The sequence below is a fragment of the Camelus ferus genome, chromosome 4, assembly GCF_009834535.1.
Source record: "Camelus ferus isolate YT-003-E chromosome 4, BCGSAC_Cfer_1.0, whole genome shotgun sequence".
In the NCBI taxonomy this organism is placed as follows: domain Eukaryota; kingdom Metazoa; phylum Chordata; class Mammalia; order Artiodactyla; family Camelidae; genus Camelus; species Camelus ferus.
Genome location: NC_045699.1, coordinates 43,041,675 through 43,057,178, shown reverse-complemented (window position 1 = coordinate 43,057,178; position 15,504 = coordinate 43,041,675). Strand labels below are relative to the sequence as shown.

The 15,504-nt window shown below is 39.3% G+C and overlaps 1 protein-coding gene across 10 annotated transcripts in view; it reads right to left on the bottom strand.

The window, feature by feature from the left end:
- Positions 1-15,504, bottom strand: part of LOC102509688 (phospholipid-transporting ATPase FetA) — a 64,511-nt gene that overhangs the window by 14,229 nt on the left and 34,778 nt on the right. For 5 of the 10 annotated variants that reach the window (XM_032477928.1, XM_032477925.1, XM_032477926.1 and 2 more), the window contains exons 3-12: positions 15,028-15,086; positions 11,493-11,606; positions 10,577-10,675; positions 8,905-8,966; positions 6,268-6,340; positions 5,852-5,922; positions 4,741-4,823; positions 3,841-3,999; positions 3,198-3,266; positions 1,477-1,565 (exon numbers count right to left, since the gene is read on the bottom strand). In XM_032477928.1, coding sequence (XP_032333819.1) covers positions 1,477-1,565; positions 3,198-3,266; positions 3,841-3,999; positions 4,741-4,823; positions 5,852-5,922; positions 6,268-6,340; positions 8,905-8,966; positions 10,577-10,675; positions 11,493-11,606; positions 15,028-15,086 — 878 coding nt within the window. Of the gene's footprint in view, positions 1-1,476; positions 1,566-1,936; positions 1,969-2,086; positions 2,563-3,197; positions 3,267-3,840; positions 4,000-4,740; positions 4,824-5,851; positions 5,923-6,267; positions 6,341-8,904; positions 8,967-10,576; positions 10,676-11,492; positions 11,607-15,027; positions 15,087-15,504 lie in introns of those variants that run through there. The other 5 variants (XM_032477934.1, XM_032477929.1, XM_032477933.1 and 2 more) reach the window with 3 other exon arrangements.

The following is a 15,504-nucleotide window of genomic DNA, read 5'->3' as shown; positions in this document are numbered from 1 at the left end:
CCCAGATGTTACTGTTTATTAGAACTAGTCAGACCCAAGAAGAGCAGATAACCTCGCATTTAGCAAAGAGTGGTTCCAGTAAAGGCTGAAAGAGATACTCAATTTTGTCACCCTTGACAAAACTGAGAACTAAGGCCATCGCCATCAGAGGGGGGCTGCCAGGCTTCATAGGCAGCCTGTTAAAAGACAGTTAAAAAAAAAAAGGTCCTTTGACCCTTCACATCTGTGCTTCTGTGCCTTACCCCAGAAGTATATTTTGGATTTCTGGCATCATTCAAATGTCAAGTACTCTTGCTTTTTTTGCCCCACAAATACAGTCCTACTCAACAGACAAGGGCTCACAAAGCATTGTCATTATGAGCTCTGGTCACTGGGGAGAGGAGGGGATCAAACGTCACCTCAACTGTGGGCTCATCAGGAAGCAGTTTCACTAAAGACGCTTCCTGTGTCTGCCAGATTTCTCCCCTAAGAATCATTTCCAAAAGTGGGGAAAAAATGAAATGTTTAAATCAGGAAGAATTTCTGCTTCAGCTTCAAGAAATGAGAACGTATTACATCTAACTACATTGACAATGTCTTGGCAAAAAGAAAAAGAATTGTGATATTTTACATAACAAATAATGGAAAACAGGCAGTTTATAATTCAGCTATTAATGAGAAATGTACAGAAAGAAAAGGCACTTTTGAATTTTCTAAGTAATAGAGTAAAAATAAAAAGTCATGAAATTAAGAATAGGCAGCACTGGAACCACTCACTGATGCAGAGAAGTGTATAAGTGAAGAAGTTAATTTGCCTACATCTAACAAGAATAAAGGAAACCCATACATGATAGCATGGAAATAAGTTAATTAATCTTCAATTTAAACTTCTATTCTCAAAGCAGATTATTACCTATTGAATGCTTTTCAAATTTCATTTCTTAGCACCAGAATCCTCTATTTTCCAACTGAAATCTTATAGAACTGATAAGTGTGAAGCTACTTTTTTTGAACAGGAACTTCAGAATGAGGAGGCCAGAACAAAACTTGCTTGATCTTCTCTATTCTCCCTGCAGCAGACCCTAGACTCCTCTCAGGAAATAGTTTGAAAATCATCAGTTTAAGTAAGGTGATCTATTATATAAGTCTAAGTAAGGCTTTATTAAAGTGGTCCTGAGTAAAACTGGTTACGAGAAAAAAAATTTTTTTTAAAATTTCTAAAGCAGAGTCCTTAATCCATTCTGGTACCACTAATCAAAGTATCAAACCCTAAACAAGTTGTGACTGTCTTCCACAACAGAGGTATAAACTTGAGACTCCCTTGTCAGTGAGCTCTGTTCTTTTTTGCCTCAGACATTAGTATGTGGGGTCCTAAAGCTGCTTGAGACTTTCAAACAACTAAATTCCTAGTTGGAAATACCAGCTACTGCTGTGGAAGGAAGAGAATTATGCCTATTTATATTAAAAAAAACACACACAGAAAAGTCTATAACGTACCCAGAGCACAAGGACATTCATGAGATGGTCTATGTGTGTCCGTTTAAAGGCAGACTTTCCACCGTTCTGCATTACTTTGGTATCTGGCCCTAAGTGAAACAGGGAGACGTAACCTTTTAGAATCACTGAATATTCTCAAGAGTATTGAAATTGGGTTGAAATGTACCTTTATGATTGCTTTATCAAACTCCTTTCCAATACTAGGGGATAAAGCCCTGGAGAAAGGCTCATAGTTGGTGTCAACAACTCAAAGAATGGAAAATTTGTTTCTAAGGATAATCTCAACTATTTCTGCAAACTGCATCAATGCTGACCCCTCCCTTTCTAGGCAGCATCTTAGACAGTCTAGTCTTTGACAGATAAGTCAGAATAGGAGCCACAGGCTTCTCTTGCATCTGGTTTATTTAGTTTAGAAAAGGGATTTTCTGATAAGGAAATCCATACCTTTTGAGGAAACCCACCGGTGGACGAGGTTCTATTTAAAGTTTCTAACTAGGAAAAGGAGAAAGGAAAAGGCTGAGGCAGTGTTTTCTTCTGAGGTGGAAGCTTGGCTTGCTTATTTATTTATTTATTTATAATTAATTAATTAATTAATTAATTAATTAAGTCCATTTAATTAATTTTTAAAATGGAGGTGCTGGGGATTGAACCCAGGACATCCCGCATGCTAAGCACCGCTCCACCATTGAGTCATACCCTCTTCTCCTGAGAGGGAAGCTTAGGAACTGACACCTCTCCGGAGCTGAGAGACAGACTGTCTTTATAACAGAGCAGACAGTAAATAGAAACAAAGAGCTTTTAATGGCCACTGGGACCAGAGCTGGAAATTACTGACCAGAGATATGGCTGCAGAGAAAACATAGGAGGCTTGAAAGAAAATATAAGTAATTTCCCTGGCCTTTTACCATCTGATTATTGTTCTTACATATACTCTAATGAAGGAATTTCGTCAATGCTTACTCATGGGGGAGCTGGGACTTTCCTGACATATGGGCAAACACTGAGAATGCAGGGCATAGGCTATGCCATTCTTTCCTCTTAAGCATTCCCTGAAGGGCCTGAAGTCATGAGAAGTTTGGCTCAAGCCTGGAAGCCAAAAGAGACACAATCTCCCATGGGTCTTTACAGAGACTGACCCTCCCCCAAGTTTCGAGAAGAATGTGGGAATCATGGTAGAACTTGGATATCATGTAACAGGATCAGCAACTCAATTCTACTCTGAATACTTTGGGGTGCTCTTAGGTGGCATCAGTTCTCCTCTGCTCTGAGCTTCCCAAAGCCCCCAAAAGATTTTTCACTTCCGTGTATCCAACCAAGACTCAGAAGAAAACGTGAACTAAATTTGGGCTGGTTGGCAACCTCACTGCTATTGCTTTAGGGAAAATTTGCTGAAAAATGAGCTTTTTTATGTGTGGCAATGTGTGGGGCTAGCTGCTGAAGCAGAGTGAAGAAACTAAGTCTACTTCAAATCTTTGGGTCTGGGACTGGTCAGCTTACAAGCTGCCACTCTAGGTCAAGAATCAGTGAAAAAAGTTCCACCAAGGCCTCCCTGGACTCTTAAGCTTCTCTCTAGGGCTTGGATCCCATTATTTTCCACAGACGTGAGGCATCCAGGATCCCTATGTCTAGGGGTGAATTCTCTAGAAGGGGAGCTCTGAGTTGAGTGGTATTCACTGTGGGAAACCCTCCTCAGTGCCATCTTCAGGGTCCCATCTTCTTACCATGATTGTTGTCATCAATGACCACTGTCACTGAGGGCACAGGGGAGCACTGAAGCTTCCTCCACTTTCCTGCACAACATCAAAACCCAAGACAATCTCTCACTAACCATAAGGGATTATGGTTCTAAATGCCATCTCAAGATGGGCCACTGCTAATGAGCCACATGTGCCATTTCTCTGCTGTGAACACTTCATATTGTATTTTATATTCTTCATAATGAGCACTGTGTTTATTCTCTCCTCATGGGAATTATGCACACGTATACTCTCCCCTTCCACATGTTCCCTGTACATATGCTAACTCTATGTGTATACCTTCTCTTGTGTCCAGATATGGTTAGAAGGACTCATGAGTGCTCCATGGTCTTGGAACACAAAGACTTCCTCTAACAAAGGCAGGGGTCATATGCTAGCAGCTCATTGCTTGGGGAAAAAAGTCATTTTTTTCCTAAGAAAAAAGTTTTTTCTTAAATCATCCATCTATCTATCCATCTACCTGCCTCACTTTCTATCTGTCTCAAAAGCCATAGTGTTTTGGTATATTATCTGAGCACCATATCTACATCCCGAAAACTAAGTATCCACAACACAGCTACAAATAGAATGCAGCAGGCTGGGGGTCTGTGGCCCCAGGAAGACGTACCAGTAAAAACCACCAAGCCATAGCACCAATCAGTATTCCTAATGACGCAACCTCGGAAAATCAGCCTGTCATGGTTCAGGATGTAGTTTTTTCCCTTATAAGTCAGTGTTCCTGTGAATCTGTCCAACCTGTTATTGGGAGACTCACATCTCACTTCTCCTGAAAACAAACAAACAAAAAAGGAATAAGAGTCCTGACTCTGTAATCTTAATTTACAGGACAGAGGAGGCTCAACAGAAAAGAGGAAGGAACGTCCCTCTTTCAAAATATATACATATCTTTTTCCTATCATCTCTCAGCTGCTGCCCTTTTCTCACCAGCTCCCTTTAGAAAGGCAGACAAAGGTTTCTGGGCATCAAAGAAGAGCAGTTCTGTGACATGGGTTCATCCCGAGAGAGAACAACTCACATAACTTATCACCATCAGTACTTCCAGATCAAAAAAGCTGAATCTGAAGAAATTTTAAAACTACTTAAAGCAAATCTAGTATTTTTAAAAAATGGAAATAATTTGACTTTTTCACGATTAGTAAAGTAAAAGGGGCCCTTTGTAAATATATATACAACATTAAAATGAGAAAGGAAAAAGTAAAATTGACCCACTGCCTAGAGATAAGTGCTATTAAACTTCTGCAGTACAACCTTTCAAGATTTTTCCTATACATATACTCATAAACATATATATGTTCCCCCAAATAAGTTTATGTTATATATACTATGCATAGTGCATTGTATTCTTTTTTTACTTATTACCAGGTTGTATTTTTCCATGTAAATAAATATCAACTTGCATATTTTAAAATAAGTGATATAGAATCCACTATACAAATGTACCAAACTTTATTTAACCAGACCTCTACTGATAAAAAATTTGGGTTGGCAAACCTATTTCCTAACTTACCATCGAAGGCAGACAGCAGCTTCAGGTTATCTTCCATGTCACTGGTAACTGAGATGGCTTGTTTCACTTTCAGGTTGGTTTCACTAGAGTAAAGGATGCACAGTCACCAGAGTACAAGACACATACACAACAGCAGCACAGGTCCAATTTCACCTCCTTTAAAAAGAGATGTTGCCAACAGAGCTTGGGCTACAGGCTTGAGCAGTAAGAGTCACTCCCACTGATATCCTTTCTCAAGGACAGTACTGAGGTGGGATGGTTCCACAAGGAAGCTGAGTGTTAGCTCACTCACTCCCCTCTCTCTCTGCTCTCACTCCCTATAACACATCACCATTGTTTTAACCAACCTGTGAGAGCTTGCTGGTCAGATGAAGAAGAGAAGCAGAAGAAATATTACAAAACAACCTGGAGGTGGTACCTGCTCCCTTCAAGAGTAAGAAGCAGGTCCTGGTACGAACCTGAATGCACCTCCAAGTAAACATACTTCTCATCTTATAAATATTTACAGGACCCATGAAGGGATCCCAATTAACCATTTGCTGATACAGAAATACATGAGAGACAGAAATAAAAAAGAAGTCACATTTCAAAAAGTTTGTGGGTGCCAAGAGGAATAGCTGTAAGAATACAGATTGATACAAAATTCCACAGGACAAGCTCTCTGAAGATGGCCTCCATATTCCTAAGCTTCTGCACATTAGTGAATTTCTACCTTAAATCCATTCTAGAACATGGTGTTTTATCAGTACTTAAGTACCTCCATACTCACTCCCCCCACCCTGAAAACTTTGGAACTCTATTCTGAAATTTTACAGCTCTGTTAATCTCTTTCCTGCCATTCAGCACTACTAAGTTTTGTCAGAGAGTGCCTCCAGTTTAGAGAAGAATAATATATTGTTAATCTGCTAAGATTCTGCACCCAGTGGATGCTCAATTGTTGCTGTCAAGAGCTCAGCCTTAGACTTGAGGTTCCAGAGTCTGGCCTTCTATCTTATCTGGATATTTCTAGCCTCTTTTAGCACTTCATTCTCTGCATCATGCTCTCCCTCAGTGAGAAATCACTGTAAGCTGGCACAACTGTCTTAATGGAATATCAGGAGGAAACACTCACCCATCCAGTTCGGCTGTCTCTATATACGTCAGACTGTAGGGCTCACTGCTAGAGAGTAATAGTATATCAGCCTGCGGTCAGAAAAGTCAGAGAAGATAAGGCAGGAAGGCAGACTCTTAACATAACAGGGTGACAAAACAGATGTCCATTCTAAGAATTTTAGAGACATTTGGTTTACTTTCTCTGTCTAGGACCCATCACTGCTACCACATACCCCCTTCTCCCAAAACTAGTCATACTTTACCTGTAGCTATGGTGAGAAGTGGACAAGAATAAACTTCTTACCACATGAGCTGATGATCTCTGGATGCAGAGTGAGGCAGATGAAGGTCACCAAAAGCAGTGGCCATAGAAGTGCTGAAAGGGTTCCTACTCAAGCCAAAAGAGAAAAAGCCACAGCCCAAAGAGGTACTCACCGTGACAAGCTGATTATTTTCTAGTTTTATTATATCTCCCACTTGGATATTCATCCATTTGTCTGTCACTATTCTGTAAGAAAATGAACATTGAATGCCTGTATGCCTGCTCTGAAATTTCACCACAGCCCTGTTTTGACAATCAAGGGGAGAAAAAAAGTTGAGATGAACTCAAGGCTCAGAGGAGGAACAAACTGGTGTCTGACACATCTTTGCTACAATAAAGAATGGTGCCCATTTCTCTCGACTTTAGGGTATGAGTTTTCTAAACCTCTATAAAGGTATATGTAGACATACATGCACATTTTTATTTAAGTAAAGTAATATATGCATATGGTAAAAAATAGTTCAAATAATAAAGAAGTATATAAAAGGAAAAAGTAAAGCCTCCTCTCTCCCCAGATTCTAGTTTTGCTTCCTCAGGGTAGACATCGTAATTTTTTGCAATTTTTTTCTAGAAAATATCAATCCATATAATCATATACAAGATATACATTTAAAAGTTACAAGACCCATGAAGGGATCCCAATAACCATTTGCTGATACAGAAATACATGAGAGACAGAAGTAAAAAAGATAATTTTCTGCACTTTGCATTTTTCATTTAATAATATATCTTACAGAACATTTATAGAAGACGTGGCTCATTCCTTTTGATAACTAAAATGTGGCTTTTAACTGAAGATGCGCTTGTAATCAGAATTACTGAAAAATGAAAATGACAGAAATCACAACTTGAAAAAAACTTTTTCAACAGCAGCTCTGCTCAAACCCAGGTGCTCTAGAAAAGGGAAGCCACTTTCTGGAATATAGACTGTTTCAACAGTGAGCCTCCCCCCAAGTGTTAAATTAGTCAGATGTTCACTGGCTTACAAAGTCTAACCAGGGCCCTGCTTGTGAACTCCTACCCTGAAGCCACTCTAAGACAAATTCTTCTCCAATAATCTTATAAATCCCAAGTGCTGACACTACTTGGGTAATTCACTGGACTAAATTCATTTGGTCAGTACATCCATAGCCTTGCAATTTCTAATACACTAAGTTTTATCTTTTCTATTTCTAGTACCTTCCTTCTTTTCTTTTAAAATTTTCTTTTTAATCACAACTGACTTCTTTGGAAGTACCTTATGAGGGGCTTCAACAGACCAAAACACTTGAGAAAATAATTCACAGTGAGTCAGAATCAGCAGCCACAATAAATAATAGGATTAGATGCCCAAGGACTTCATATAATAGAATTATATGATTAAAACCAAAGCTACTGATACATATATAATGGAATATTCCTCAGGCATAAAAAAGTATGAACTTTCGCCATTTTTCAATGACATGGATGGACTTGGAGGATATTATGCTAAGTGAAATAAGTCAGATGGACAAAAACAAATACTGTATGATATCACTTATATATGGAATCTAAAAAATTACAACAAACTAGTGAATATAATTTAAAAAGAAGCAAATTCACATTTATAGAGAACAAACTAGTGGTTACCAGTGGGGAGAGGGTAGAGGGAGGGGGAATATAAACATAGTGGATTAAGAGGTACAACTATTATATATAAAATAAGCTACAAAAGTGTATTGTACAACACAGAGAACATAGCCAATATTTTATAATAACTATAAATGGAGTATAACCTTTAAAAATTGTGAATTATTATATTATACACCTATAACATATATTATATTATAAAACTACACTTCAATTAATATATATTATATATTATACTTTTAATATATATTATATATTAAAAAACTATAGCTACTGGGTATTCTGTAAGGTCACCATGAAAAAAGACTGGACCTCAATCATGAATTCCTTCAGGTTTGTACTTCTTTGCGATCATGCTTCTGCACGCACTGGTCACCTTTCCTTTCATACAATCTCTATTTGTTGAATCCCTCCCCATCCCTTAAGGCTAGTACAAACATAACCTCCTCCAGAAAGTCTTCCTTAATTCCTTTAGCCAGCTATGATTGCTCATTTTTATTAATTCTTGTGATAATTTTTGTATCTCTTATGATAATCTCCATATTTTGCCTTATACAGGAATTATGCTTGCCTCCCTCCATTCCTGCCAAAGGTAAATTACTCAAAATTTTTCAAGACCCCACCAAATATAAACACTGACCCAACATTTTAGTTAGCTATGACCAAACACCACAGCAATGGGGTCAACATCATTACTTTCTTTAGAGTGTTAACAAAAAGATGTCCTAACCAGAGTCTGTAGTAGAATGGTCAGTAAGTCATGTAGAATCCATTGATGTTCTAAAGACAGATGTCTCTATGCTGACTAGAAATAATCACTTGCATATTAATGCCATGTCATATTTTATTAATTGCTTTAATATATATTATTTCATTTTTCACTTTTTACAAGCATCCTCTAAGGTAGAGAATATTATCTACACTTTATAGATAAGAAATATGAGGCCCAGAGAGGTCTGAGGTCACGTAGCAAATTCAAAGTATGCTAGATCTAGAAAAACAAATTCTTCTTATGTCCAACCTGAGGTTCTTTTCACTGCCTTAAATTACCTTTCCAAAGCACCCAGCACATCAAGCTTCAGCAAGACCAATCCTCTCCCAAAGCCAGTCCTACCTAAACCGGCTTCCCTAAAAGGACTTACCTGCCATTCATCAGCACCAGAACAGAACGATTGTTGACTTGATTGTCATTTTTATGCCTTTTCTAAAATTACACAAGAAAATGTTCAGGAAATAGACACAGAGCAAACTCCATGTAGGAGGTTAACATTCTGAAGTATTATTCAATGAGTTCCCCTTTTTTATAACTCTCCCTTACCCCAACCCCCAACAAGACCTTCTACCATTAAAACCAGGCAAAGAGGTTGATTTCCTCTGAGAAGCTGAGAAGGGAGGCCAGAGAAAGAACCAAGGGAGAAGAGAGTGACAAAATCTTGGATTTAATGTCAAGAGTCAAAGCCTAGGGTAATGAGAAAAGACAACTTCTGTCAAAAGCCACAGAGGAGAGAATGCAAAATGATGGGCAGGACTGGAGCCTTGTACACATTGGTAGGTGCAGGGAAGTTAAGTTTTCACAAGCATACCCTCCCCCGACCCCCAACCACAGTCAACACAAGAAGCTTCTACAGTGGATGCAATGAGGAAAGAGGAATAGAGGTCTTTTATTCAAAGACCAAAGGGGACAAATAAGGGTATGTCCTGATGCTAAGACTTACATGAATCCCCTCCTGCCTGCTGAGATTATTCCCTGGAGAAAGGGCAGGACTGGGAAGAGGGCAGAAAGAATCCTGAATATTCGGAGAATATTTATCCTAAAGAGACTGAGTTCTAAACTAGAAGCAACTGGATGTGTCATTCTGAATTGGCAAGTTTTGTTTTTAGCTCTCATTAAAAAGGGCTGGGATAGTGGGGTGGTGGTTATGCACTACACTGAGTTTAGTTGTAGAAAATTAAAGCTACATTTTTTCCCCACATCTGAGTTGTGATTGAAATTTAAACACTATATGTGCTAATTCTGGGTTTAAAGAGTTATAGAGTTAAAGAGCTGGAGAAAAAAGCTCTTTAAACTTGCGTCTAAAAATCTATCCTGACAAAGTCAGAAGGACTCTCTTAGGAAAGCCTCAAGTAGGTCAACAGGATGAGCTTCCAAGCCTCACTAGTAGGCATGGTACTGGTTCCTCACCCTCACCCTTCCAAGCCCAGCCTGCGGTGGGGAGCAAAGAGGAAGCCACGCAGCACTCACTGGGAGCCAGCTTCTCCTCCAAGGCCAGGAACGGCATTAGCCTCTGTTATGCCATGATGCTTTCTAAACCGAGGGTTCCTAACTGTGTGCACCTGATAGAATTGAAAGGTGGAAAGGGAAACAGGGAGACCTGGAGAGGAGAAGGGGAATGTTGAAAGGGAAAAGAAATGTAAGAACAGGAGAAAGAGGGAGAGGCAGAGGGACAAAAAGAGGAACATAAAAATGAGAGAAAGGGGAATGCAAGAAGAAGGGTGAGAGCAAACCTGGAGACAGCAAACCCAGGGAAGGAAGAGGTAGGTTATTAAAAAGGACATGGAGGGCAGCCTGGAAAAAGGTGGCAGTAGGAAGACAGAGAAAGGCCTTGTGTTACTCTTTTCTGGGTATGTACAGATCACCAATCTTGGGCTTAAGGGAATTACATATTCCTCTGGGGTGGATGAGGACACAGGGAAAGGAAACATCTCTTTCCTTTCAGTGGTTCTTCCTAGCACTAGGTAGTTCTGGGAAGTCCTTCTTGCCCCCCAGCCTGACCAGGTACAGTGAGGGACTAGAGGCCAAGGAGGCTACTTCACCATGTCATCGATGCCATCTTTCACCGCTGTTATGGATAGCACCACCATCAGGGGTATCACAGTCGTGTACCATGCCAAGGAGGAGATCTGGGGAATCAACTGGGAGAGGGAAGAAGAGAGAAACTTGGGTAAGAAAGCTTAAAGGACAATGTACTTCTCCCTACCCCACCACCATTTTCACCTCCCTAGACTCATAATAAGTTCCACTATCCTAGTTGCTTTCCACTGTTGTAGCCTCCAAATAACCACCCAAATATAAGGAAACATCTCCTAGGAAAGGATAAAAGAGATGGTAAGTTGGCCATGCATCTGTCCTGAGATCTACTACCTTTCTCTTGATGGCAAAGAGCCACTTCTCCTCCGATAATGAAGGTGCTGTGGGTAGGGGTGTTGAGAGTAGACATGGGAAAACCACGTACCTTCCCACACTCCTCCAGCAAAGCAGAAATGAGATGATCCGTCTCTCTCTCCCAACTTGTGCCTACCCTGCCCTACTTCCTTGCCCTGTGCTTTGGTTCTAAACCATTCTCCTCCCTCAGCACTCCTGTGTGTTACGTTTCTGTCAGGGAGGTTGGACAAGAAGGAGGAACGGGTTACAGCTGAGGTTAAGGTGAAGAGTCAAGTCTGTGGCCTTTTATGGTCAAGCTGAACTGTGGCCATCATGCAGTCATGATGAGGGAGCACCCCTTCCTTGGTATTCAGCAACCTGGTCTCCTTCCACCTTGAAAAAGCTTCCTTCACCCTGCTTATCCTGACTACAGCTACTCTAGGGAACTGGCCTGAGACTCCAGCCATCCATTTGCCTATTACCTAAAGTGAGAAGACCTCTCACTTTAAGGAGGAGAAGGACTAATTACATCCTGACCCTAGAGAGGTTGATAAAATGCTCTGTGGGAAAGGCCCTAAAAGGCAGTACCTGTAGGAAAAGCAAAATGAGGAAATACGCATTTGCAAGTCTCTGGAACTGTTCAAATAGGTTCATAGGCAAGAAGTTTAAGGCATTATATTTTGAGGTCTTGATGCTATTGTTCTGTGAGTAAAAGAAAACAAGCACAATTAGAGGAACAAAAGACCCTATACCTCCCAGTCTTAACACAGAGGACCAAGACCACTTCAAAAACTAGGAAAAAGCCACAGCTCCTCGACATAGCAGGGGAAGGAGGCAAGAAGTGTTTGTCTCCCAACCCCGTTTTCTTTGAGGCCTAGAGTATCCAAAGATGGCAAGGATGATCAATATGGGACATTTTTAGGAGGGGCTGGATATATTTATGCCCTGAATAGAATTCTTTGTTTATTGATGCCATTAATAATGATGATGATAATAAAATTAACAATAAAAAGTTATACTTATTGAATATTTACTATGTGTAAGGGACTATTCTAAACATTTTATATGGCACAACTTATTTAATTCTCACAACTGTCTGAAGGGAGTACTATACGATCAACTTTTGAGGATGAAGAAATTGAGGCACTGAGGTTAATTTATTTGCTCAAGACCACACAGTTACTTGCAGAGTTGAGATTGTGCTATCCCCCGAGCCCCAGTTCACTTGTGCAGCCATCCAAATGCTTTCTTTCCTTAGAATCAGAAACCTTTCAGTTTCATTTCACTTTCTGACCCAAAGTCCTTCTCAGCTCTAAAGAGCAGGAAGGTTGTCATTTGTGTTAGCGCTACTCCAGAGCTTGCTAATGAAGCTTGTCTTTGCCTTGCAAGCCCAGCTTGGTGTGCCTTTACATGTTGCTTTCAATGCTGAAGGATGTCAGATGCCAAAAGCAAATTACTGTCTTTCAGCCTTAGCCCACTGAAGGTTCCTACACTGGTTGCTGTCAGCACTGGAGAATCACTCGCCCCTTAATTGTCCTGAGAGAGTCTGAAGAGTTTTGACCTACAGCTAAGCTATCATTTTATTGAGTGAAAACAGGAACTTGCTACCTCTTCAGTTCTGATCTCAAGATGTTGGCAGGACCATCTCATTTTCTACTTTTGGATCTTCAGTCTTTTGACCTAAGATGTGAGAGTTTGAATCTAAGAGCTCAAGAAGAATGAGACCAAATAATTCCCTAAGGATAGGGCTTCTCCTCCGCCTCTACATCTAGACGGCCAAACAAAAGAGTAAACCCACCTGCAGTCCTGGAAGACGGATACTGCTTAAGTATGAAGAATCTTGCTGGGCCCTACCTTGGGAAAACATCTGAATCTTTCTCTTGGAGAACCAACACCATTCTGTCCTATGGTTAAAACTTGCTGAGGAAGGCTACCTAGTCAAGACCTGCCTAAGGCCTATCTCCCTAGGGAAAAGAAGTTAGCCAAACAGCTTAGCACTTAGGAGTTTAGAGGTCAAGTTAAACCTACGATTTCCTTGGTGTTTCTCCATGATTTTCCAATTAATAATCAAACACTATACATTTCTCAAGGCTTGCTTTGTTCACAGCTCCATGCTGGGATATACAAGTAGAGGTTGAAAAAGAATTAAACAAGATCTCTCCTGGAGAGCTCACAGGTCTGTCTTGAATGGAGTTCTAACTAAATGACCTCTAAGGGCCCTTTGAGCTCTTGAGAGTAGGTTATTCTAACATAGAAATGGTTTTCTTTGATCATAAGATACTCTAAATTTCTCAGTATCTAAGACAACTTTGATACTTAGACCCAAAGATTGTTTGATCTTTTTCCTTACTGAAGCAGCTGGCTTTCACCATTGATTTTCCATTTGATTTTATAGTTAATTAGTGCACTTCACATTTCTACTCACTTGGGTAGCTGATTCTGTCTCAAGACAGACATATCAGTACTTCTTTACTAATTTGGCAACTACAGTGTTTTGTCCTACTCTTAAATATCAAACCAGAAGCAATATCTTAGGAATGTAGAACGTCTGCTTAACTATGAAATTCCTCAGTGTTTAGCTATTTTGGCAGAGATGAAAAAATTTAAGCATGATAGAGGTGGTAGATTTTGGTTTGGGCTATTTATTTATTTGGGCAGTGATGACTAAATGGGAGAATAGATAGTTTTACTGCACCATAGTAGAAGGTAGAGAGAGGGAAACCTGTTTCAATGGCCATATCCTAAACATTGTTATTATCCAGAACCAATTTAACTCAGAAATCATACACTAATATCCTACAGAGACTACAAATATGTACGTCTATGTATATATATGATATACTTATAGGACTATATATATATATAAAATTGCTTGTAATTGAAAATATTGGAAACAATCCAGATGTCAATTTATAAGGAACTGGTTACATAAACTATGTTAAATCTGCCTAGGAAACACTATACAGTCAAAAAAAGAAAAGAAGGAAAAAGCTAGTATGAAATTATGATTATGAAAACATCTCCAGGACATACTGTTAAGGTTCAGATAGTGTAAGAAAGTGGGCAAATGAGAATATATACTGGTATTTGCTTTATTTCAACAAAGAAGCACTGATGAACACATAAGAAATTAATAAAAGTGATTCCCTATACGGAGCAGAGATGTGGGCAAGGATGGGGTGTTGGAGCATGGCTTTTAAACATATATCTTTTTATGAGTTACTTATTCATAAATAAATAAATAAGTGAAAAATGAACAATTCAATAGAAGATGGGCAAAGATCATTAACAGTAGTTTCCATAAAAAGAAATACAAAGGCTAATTAACACAAAAAGATTATTGATCTTACTCAAAATTAAGGAAAGATAGATAATAATATGTCATTTTTCATCTAAGAGCCTGGAAAAGATGAAGAAAGATTGATAATACCAAGTTTGGCAGGAATATGGAGAAGTGAGCAGTCTTTACTATATGTGGAGATATAAATGGATATAATCTTTTTAGAGGGCAATCTGGCAAAATGTGCTGAAAATTTTAATGTGTTTTCCTTTTGACCCAGCCAATTCACTTCTAGGAAACTCTCATAAGGTATATTCACACAAATGTGCCGAAGTATATATAAAATGGTGTTCATTCAGGACCATTTATCATAGCAAATACATTTTTTTTGGAGGGGGCTCCTGGATATAAATAGAGACATTTAAAATGTTTATCAATAAGAGACTGGTTAAATAAATTAAGGTATACTGATACAACGGAAAATTATACTGCTATTAAATGAATTAGGAAGATCTATATGTACTGTCATAGACAGAGATGTCTAAGTGAAAAAGAAAACTGTGGAACCATGCTTTAATCTGTGCAAGCTACAGTATTTCTTTTCTAGGAACTATATATAAAACCCAAAATTTGAGATACATTCTCCCCTGACCCTAGGTTACTGGATTAATTTTAGTTTCTGAGCCTCATTGTACCAGCCCTCATTGTACAGAAGCTAGAAAGAAAGTAGAACCTATGTTGGAGGGTCTACATCTGGAAAGAATTTCCTGCCTCACTGACAGCGGGGAATATTAGAGGAGAATACCAGCCCACTTTTGAAACAGCTGGAGACCTGATACTGACCGGATATCCAAACAGACTGTTAAATTCCCTGTTGTTGGCTTGCAGATATCTCTCTTGTTCTGAAAAAGAGGAGAGAAATGATGAAAAGTATGCCCCTCTATAAATCAGCCTGGGATGCTGGCTGCTAGTGAAGACTTCACTAGATCCTCATACCTTCTCACTGAGGATATCGGTCCACAAAAAGGATTTTGTCTCTTTACCCAAAGAATCAAGAAAAACAGTAAAAATAGAAACCCTCAAGTATTCAAGCTTTCTGAAGGCAAGAGGACAAGTAACTTCTGAGGAATTCTCCACCAGAAATGCTTCTAGTAATCCTAGATCACATTTCTACAGACAACAGGATGGCCTGCACCAACATTACTGCCAAACACAGAAACCCAGCCCTCCTTCATAAGCTAATTATAGCACCTTATTTTAAGATATCTGAGGTTCTTTCCAAGGCAGCCTTTCCTAAACCTGCTTGACTAAATTTGAGTT